Below are 8,933 nucleotides of genomic sequence, written 5' to 3' on the forward strand. Positions count from 1 at the left end.
CAGCCAAGACCCACTGCCCTACTGCGGGACAGGCCCTTGCATATTAAACACACACAGGGAGCCAGCTGGACAAACGCACATAGAAGTTTGTACCACACAGCAAATCCAGCAGACATAAGATTCACCTGCATAAACACACACACACACACACTCCACCTGTCCGGCACTGCAGTACACTACAGCCACAGATTCAGCAGAACATCCCACTGCAGTGAGCCCAAACCCAGCAGCCCCTCCCAGCCTCATACACTCCAGCACACGCTTACCTTTGTGACAGTCATGCAGAGAAAAGTGCAGAAGAGTCAGCTTCCGTTCCTGAAACGCTGAGTGAGACAGCAGGACAGTGAAAGAAGGACTCACTGAGCTCGTGCAGCCTGCAGTCTCTACGACAGCAGAGTGAGACACAAGAGATTGTGAAAGAGGAGGAGAATAGAGGGAGAGAGAGAGGGAGGGTCTGGTCGCTGTCTCTCGCTAAGTATCCAAACCTATCAGTGCCGCGGAAGCCGTGGTCCTGTAGTCAGGATACTGCAGTGAAGTCAGCATAGTATGTTAGTACTATTACTCCTTGCTCTCTCTCTCTCTCTCGCTCTCTCCTTCCATGCTGTCAATCTGATTACTGCATGTGCTAATGAAGATTATTGATGTCCACAACAGCATCACTCTGTTTACAATGTCATACTCTCTCTTTAGCTCTCTGTACACAACATATATGTGACCTTGGACAACAAAACCAGTCATAAGGGTCAGTTTTTTGAATTGAGATTTATACTGTATATCATCTGAAATCTGAATAAATAAGCTTTCCATTGATGTATGGTTTGTTAGGATAGGACAATATTTGGTCAAGATACAACTATTTGAAAATCTGGAATCTGAAAAAAACAATTTTTTTAAATATTGAGAAAATCGCCTTTAAAGTTGTCCAAATGAAGTTCGTAGCAATGCATATTACTAACCAAAAATTATGTTTTGATATATTTACGGTAGGAAATTTACAAAATATCTTCATGGAACATGATCTTTACTTAATGATTTTTGGCATAAAAAATCTATAATTTTGACCCATACAATGTATTTTTGGCTATTGCTACAAATCTAGTATTTTAGTGGAAACTGTGGTTACCCTGTTTTTTTGGCATGTATGATATTAAAGCAAAAATATATATTAATTGCTTAATTAAATGTATATACTTTAACAAGATTACCATACTCAAGATTCTTCTTAAAGTAAGAAGTATGAAGAACAAGAAAAACAAACATCTAAAAATGATGTAGGATTAACTGTAGCTTTATTATGTTCTGCTGCCCTCTTGTGGGCCTCAGCAATATTACATCACTATTTACATTTATTGAACAACACATTTAAAGGGATAGTTCACCCAGAATTGTTCATTATTCATTCATAGCCATGTGGTTCCAAACCCCTGCTATGTACTTTGTTCTCCTTGGAACACAAAAGGAGATGCCCAATGGAAAAAGATGCAATAAATATGAATAGTGACTGAGGCTGTTATTCTGGCTAACATCTTGTGTTGTATGGTTGAAAGTCATATTAACCCTTGTGCGTCAATTAAAAAAAGTTACGCATAGGTCCATAGTGGACAAAAATGTCCATGTCCAAAAACTATTATATATTAAAAAAAAATTCCACTTTCACTGACGTCGATTTTTTTTACCAGCATCAGTTCTAATCATAATTACCAATTAATTTTCAGAATTGTAACCTTTTAAATGCTGGTTTGTTTACATAATGCCACGGGTGATTTTTTTATGAAAAAAAAGAAAAATAGTAGTTATTTTCCATATACTAAATGCTAAGCAGATTTTTTTTTCTTTGTTTATTACAGTCTTGGATGTGTCAATGATGAACAACACCATTAATTTTGAGGCATTTTATGTAGTGTCAGATAACAATTTGAGGCATTCATATTTTTTATGTAGTGTCAGATTAAAAAAAAAATACCACTCAGGTCCATAAAGGACAAAAATGTCCATATCAAAAAAGTGTCATAGAAATATTATATATTCATATTTTTTCCACTTTCACTGACTTTAATTTTTTATCAGCATCAGTTCTAATCATAATTACCAAACATTCATTCATTTTCAGAATTTTAACGCTTTAAACGCTGGTTTCTTTACATAATGCCACTTGTTTTTAAAAAAAAAGAATAATTATTGTTATTTTCCATATACTAAATGCTAAGCAGACTTTTTTTTTTCTTTGATGGTTAAAGTCTTGGATGTGTCAATGATTAACAACAATATTCATTTGAATGCATTCATATTTTTTTATGCAGTGTCAGATTAAAAAAACAACTACCACTCGGGTCCATAAAGGACAAAAATGTCTTGTGTCAAAAAACTGTCATAGAAATATTATATATTAATATTTTTTTCCACTTTCACTGACTTTGATTTTTTATCAGCATCAGTTCTAATCATAATTACCAAACATTCATTTTCAGAATGTTAACGCCTTAAACGCTGGTTTCTTTACATAATGCCACTTGTTTTTTATAAAGAATAATAATCATTATTATTATTTTCCATATACTGAATGCTAAGCAGATTTTTTTTTCTTTCATAATTAAAGTCTTGGATGTGTCAATGATTAACAACAATATTAATTTGGATGCATTCATATTTTTTGTGCAATGTTAGATTTAAATAAAAACTACCACTCAGGTACTTGAAGGACAAAAATGTCTGTCAAAACATTGTTTTTATTACTCTTATTACCCTCCAAAGTTTTTACTTTTTAGTAGAATATTATCTTATATTGCTCTATAAATAAAACAAAAATACAAGATCACTTTGAACAAGAACAAGATTTATTGTTCAAAACTCAAGAACACTCAGAACAGAAATAGTAGGTATACGCACAAGTGAGTGAGAGGGAATTCACTCACAGCAGGAGCTGCAGTATGTGAATGTGTGGTATTTGCAGATATGCTTGCCACACTTTTTGCAGGTGGAGGCAACCTTTTTCTTTTTGTCAGTGCAGAACTTGCAGAACTTCCTCTTTTTGGTGTTTGGGTCTACCTGCTGTTGATCCTCCACCATGGTGGAGGCAGATGGTTGGCGGGGGATGCGCTGTCTCCGTGACATATGTGGCATTACCAGCATTTTTCCCAGTTCCTCCAAAAACAGCCTCCGTCTGAATGTTTTGCCCTGGTTCCAGGAGGGGTCCACCGCTGACCACAGTACAAATGAATTGTAGAGACGTCCACAAGGTTATAGAAGAGAACCATTGGCCACCGACATGTTCTTCTTCTACAGCTGTATGTGCCAACAACCTGCGAATGGAAAAAAGAAAATAAAGAAAATATTCTTCTCCTCATCATTCACAAAAATATAACATTGTGTATATAAACTTAAGAAATACTGATGTATAAAAACATTCACTATTCTCATCATTCACAAAAAGATAACATTATTTATGTAAATGCTAGAAATAGTGAATAATAAAAGCACTATGCAGTAAGAATAAATGTGTGTATAAACCGATGCGTAATGGCACATACCTTGTCCAGGTTGTCGACACCTTTGCAGCGGTTGTAGTCTGTGATGATCACTGGCTTCTTTTTCTCTGTGTCAATCACAGCCGGCTCTCGGTGCTTGGTGCTAAGGAGCAGCACATTCTTCCCACGTTTGGTTACATAAGACACCGCTGTGTGCATCTTAGTGAAAGCAAAGAGGGAGGACAGGAGTGCTCTTTGCCTTGTCTGCAGCAGCTGTGAGGGAAGCTCTGGCTTGTTCTTGCGAATTGTACCGACTAGGGCCATCTTCCTCTTTAGAAGCTCCTCAGCCAGTGCATAGGAGGTGAAAAAATTGTCGCAGGTCACAGTGTTCCCCTGGAGACCCTCCATCATGTCCAGAACGACCCTTTTTCCCTGGTTCACCTCCGCAGGACTTCCAGGAGACTTCCCCGTCTAGATTTGCAGCTTCCATGCATAGGATGTTGTGACGTCACAGGTGACCCAAATCTTTATGCCATACTTGGCAGGCTCGCTGGGCATGTACTGGCGAAATCCACATCGGGCTTTGAAAGGGACGAGCTGCTCATCCACACAGACATCCTGGCCTGGGTTGAACAGCAGAGGAAAGCGATACGTCCACTTCTCCTAGATAGTCCGAAATGCATCCAGCTTGTCGTGCCTGTAACGTGCAGGTCGTGTCAGCCTGTCATCAAACCTCAGGGTGGAGCTTAGGAGCTTGAATTTACGGTGGGACATGGTGGCTCGGAAAATGGCCCATCTACTTTCTACATCCCACAGGCTGCTTGATGATTCATTTCTGGACCTGTATACGCCGGCCAGAATCAGCAGCCCGATGTATGCCTGGATGTCAGTGGAATCGAAATCAGTCCAGTCTTTCACAGAACGCCTCCCTTGTAAATTGGTATTTTCCAGAAGAAGCTGAATGATGTCTTCGGTGATGAAGAGGTTGAAGCAGGACTGGACAGTTGTGATGCGGGCAGTGGCGTAGCGTGTGGGACCCGGGCTCATACCCTTGGCAGGACAGTAGCGCAGTGTCTCAGTGTGAGTGGAAGACCAAAGAATCTGCCCATTTTTTGAATTCCACTGATGTGCTGTCTCCTCTGTTTGCTCACTCTCAGTGCTGTCATCGGAGGAAGAGCTATCAGAGGGGTCAGACTCCAGCACGAACTCGACTTCATCCTCTGAACTCAACTCTTCATCGTCAGTTTCATATGCACCCGGGTGCTCACTGTCAGTGGGCGCAACTAGCTCCAGAGCTTCCTCTGTTGTGAAACGTCTCTTCATCTTGCAAGCTATGAAATGACCTGGCCCTCAAGCATCACATATTTATAGGTTTGGCTGTGAGAACACCTGTGTCTACCAGACTAAACAATCAGCATTTTCTTGTGGTGAAAACAAAAACAAGGTGTTCAGGGGCTTCTGAACTTCTACATCAAAATCAAGCTCACCTTTTATCTCTGTACAAAAACAATAACAAATAAAAAAAAGTGCAATCAAGGAATAAGATATGTTTGAATAAAAAAATAAAAAAATCTTCAAAGCTCAGTAACCTTTGACCTTATTCATAGTTTTCACATGGCCCTATGACCCTGCCAAGGGTGTGACTCATATACATGGGGTGGGATTTTTTATTTCCAGTACAGTATAATTTATTTCTTTCAAACTATTTACACACACACACAATTTTCAGTACACACATACAAACCACACTCTGACATCCATACCAACATACCCACACAATTATAGCTGCATAATTTATCCAATTGACTCTATAATAGACTATAATATGCATAAGCAGAAAACAGGAATAAAGCGAGTAACTTGAAAAAATGGCACCATCTAGTAAAAAAGTAGTAAATTTTAATTTTGAAGCCTTGCCAACAGAATGAAAGTCTATTAGCAAATATTGCATCATTTTATAGTTAAATGGCCCTGGGATTTAAAAAATGCAGTTTTCATGGGTTTCAATGAGGACATTTTTGTCCTTAAGGTCCTGAGAGGAACTATATTTTGTACCTAGTGTAAAATAGATTTATTAAAGGAAATGAAGGTGAAATATTAAAATTCCAATAAAAATACACACCTGTGGCAAAATTTATGCAGTTGGCATTAACACAAGCAAAATGATCAGAAAAACAAAACTGAAAAGGACAAAAATGTCCATAAGGTTGCACAAGGGTTAAGGTTAACTTTATAACAGAATGACAATAAGTAGATGAAAGCAGAATTTTAAAGCGCATCTCCACTTCCTTCTGCTGTAGGAAATTGAAGCCAAAATGTACCAGAAGTGTCATATTTTGCTGATGACATTTGGAATCTGTGCATTAGTGATCATGAGCTGGAACTGCGGTATCAAGGTCCTGCCCAAACTCCTGCAGACCCAGTTGTAAGCACACAATCATGACGCCACACCCCATTTTTATAGCATCAAATAACTTATTAAAACCAATTTTTAATAAGTTTTAAAAACAAACACTTGAAATTACATTAGCGTCACTTTTTAGGACATGTGCGGCATAATTAGCTTTTTAGCAGCCCCTTAGATAACATAACTACACCATTTTTAAGGAGAAAAAAAATTCACCATTGACAGCCATTCAAAATTAGTTGTGTGTTCTGATGAGATACACTAACATTCAAAAGTCTGGGTTGGTAATATATTTTAATGTTTTTGAAAGAAGTCTCTTATGCTCACCAAACAAAATTTATTTGATGACAAATCAGTAAAAAAGTAATATTGTGAAATATTATAATTTAAAATATCTGTTTTCTATTTTAATATTGTAATTTATTCCTGTGATGGCAAAATTGAATTTTCAGCATTTTCACATGATGCTTCAGAAATCATTCTAATATGCTGATTTGGTGCTCAAGTAACATTTCTTATAATTATCACTGCTAAAAACATTGCTACTTAATATTGTTGTTGAAACAGCACTTTTGATTTTTTCTTTGTAGCAATGTAAAAGTCTTTACTGTCACTTTTGATTAATTTAATTTGATACATTTAATTGTATCAATTTTGTTAATTTCTTTTAAAAACATCTCACTCAGCCAAAACTTTTGAACACATTTTTGTGTACATTTGTATACATGCAGCACTTCATTATATTATAGTAGATGTTCTACCGGTGACTGTTCTTTGTATTTCCTGGGGGTGTTTCTGCCAGCTGAGCAACTACAGTTTAGATGAATGGAAATGCTAATGCATAGCTTTCTTCATGAATTATAGATCTACGTGCACTAGTGTCACCAATTACAAAAATAATGGCTTTGGAATAAGAATACCAAAAATAGTTCATAGTTAGTTTGTCATGGCTAATGCTAAAGCTTTTTAAAAATAGGTCATTTGACTCTACGTCTTTCTTCTGCGGAATACAAAAAAGGAGTGTGTGTGTGTGTATGTGTGTATATATATATATATATATATATATATACTGTGTATGTGTGTGTGTGTGTGTGTGTGTGTGTGTGTGTGTGTGTGTGTGTGTGAGCCGATTTTAATGCACTCTTCTCTCCGCAGAGTGCATTAAAATATACCAAAAACAAACCTTTTTCAAAATATCTCCTTTTATGTTCAACAGAAGAAATAAAGTCATACAGTTTTGGAAAGACATGAGGGTGGTATCCCTTTAAGTTACTTTAAGACTCCTAATTTGGCTAAAACAGGTCTTAAAGCTCAGTTATGGTTATTATGTCTGATGTTTGGAGTAATGCTGGGTAATTGTGTTAAAATGCCACATTGTCCTTAAAGTTACATTATAGTTAAAATTATCCAAGCATGCAGAGTAAATAATGTCTCATTAAAACAATATGGAGAAATGCCTGAGATAAGCCATGCTTTTGAACTTCAGAAGCCTAGTTACTGGAATTACTACAGAAGCAGAGATAAGAGCCTGACATGTAGTAAATATCTTATCTGCTCATGCCTGAAATACTTCTTTATGATTTTGACTGGATCTGGAGAGTAAGGCTCTACAGGAACTTAAAGTTGGAAGTGTAGTTTTACAATAGACAGTGATGAGTGCGGTCATGTGTTATTTATAATCTTTTCTTTGGGTGTTAAGATGTGTGTAATTGTACAACGGGGCAGGATATTTCCCAGTGCTCTGTTCACTAGCAGGATGCTTACAGTAGGGGGCAGTATTATACACTTTGCCTAAGTCAGACACACACACTCATGTACTTATGGTGAGATTCAAGGCAGACCCCCATTTCTGGCTCGACTGTCCACCAGATCTGTCTGCACAGAAAATGTTACTCTAGTGGAACTTTTAATGTGCACTTCTTTGGTTACAGCTTCCCATGTACATGACACAATGTTCCAGCTACACGCAGTCTGCACAGAAACCACTTCCTCTGAAGTCAGGGGCGAAGGGAAAAAGTAAGGGCCTCCAGGAAGGAGACAGGAGAGGAGCTGATGAACTGATGGCGTTATGGAATACAAACAAGAAGAATAAGGTGTAACAGAGGATATGGAAAATTATAGCCAAATGTTAGTTTACTTAAAAATGTATGAATACTAACACTTTAATTTAAAAGTATTTTTTCCTAAATATCTTCATTTGTGTTCTTGCAGAAGAAAGAAAGACATACAGGTTTGGAATGACATGAGAGTGAGTGAATGATGACAGAATTTTTGGATGAACTACTGTAGCTAATGAACTGGATGTGGTGAAAAAGAAGTACACTATTAGTATACTTTTAAAAAGATTACTTTTCACAGAAATAATATATTTCTAACAAATGAAAAATAACTGTAAAATGAGTGCTTTGTTTTCAGACTCCTAAATGCATGTTAATTACATGAAAATGTTATGACCCACTTAAGTAGGACTTAAGTTTCCCTTTCAGTCGGTCACTCTCGACGTCACGTCGGATGACCGACGAAATTGGGATCTCGCTTAGAGAGACCAATCTACTTCGAGTGTAAACTAAACGAGCCAATGCACATTGGATTGCGATTATTGCATACAGCTGCCGCTGATCACAGCGTGAGTATAAGTAGGCAGCAGATGCAGCGCATATTCAGCTTTTCGCTTCGGAGCCGAGCGATCACATCGTTCTGCTCCTGACTACTCTACTGAGAGCAGAAGACTGAACGAGTTCAGCGCGCTCTTGGCGAGCTCCAGGCCAAGGCACTGAGGGACTTGCACGAGGGTGGTCACGCCGCGGCGGACCTCGCGCTACGAGCGACGAAGATTACGGCACGGTCTCTGGGTCGTGCGATGTCCACTATGGTGGTCCAGGAGCGCCATTTCTGGCTGTCCTCAGTGAGCCTTCTTGCACAGTTGCTGTGCAAGGTCAGGGAGGAGGAGGAGCAGGTCCGGTTGGTGGCGCCCTATTGGCCTACCCGAACCTGGTTCCCGGAACTAATGCTCCTCGCGACAGCCCCTCCTTGGCCGATTCCTCTGAGGAAGGATCTACTGA

General features: G+C 38.3%; 1 protein-coding gene and 1 pseudogene across 2 annotated transcripts in view; both read right to left on the bottom strand.

Moving 5' to 3' along the window:
* coro2ba (coronin, actin binding protein, 2Ba) overlaps positions 1 to 532 on the bottom strand; it is a 43,173-nt gene extending 42,641 nt beyond the window's left edge. For both annotated transcript variants that reach the window (XM_016454412.1, XM_016454410.1), the window contains exon 1: positions 267 to 532. In XM_016454412.1, coding sequence (XP_016309898.1) covers positions 267 to 281 — 15 coding nt within the window. In that variant the 5' untranslated portion in view covers positions 282 to 532. The remainder of the gene's footprint in view (positions 1 to 266) is intronic.
* Positions 533 to 2,904: 2,372 nt separating this feature from the next.
* Positions 2,905 to 4,787, bottom strand: LOC107663935 (piggyBac transposable element-derived protein 3-like; annotated as a pseudogene).
* Positions 4,788 to 8,933: the final 4,146 nt, after the last annotated feature.

Source organism: Sinocyclocheilus anshuiensis, unplaced genomic scaffold (assembly GCF_001515605.1).
Source record: "Sinocyclocheilus anshuiensis isolate Anshui unplaced genomic scaffold, SAMN03320099.WGS_v1.1 scaffold2129, whole genome shotgun sequence".
Taxonomy (NCBI): domain Eukaryota; kingdom Metazoa; phylum Chordata; class Actinopteri; order Cypriniformes; family Cyprinidae; genus Sinocyclocheilus; species Sinocyclocheilus anshuiensis.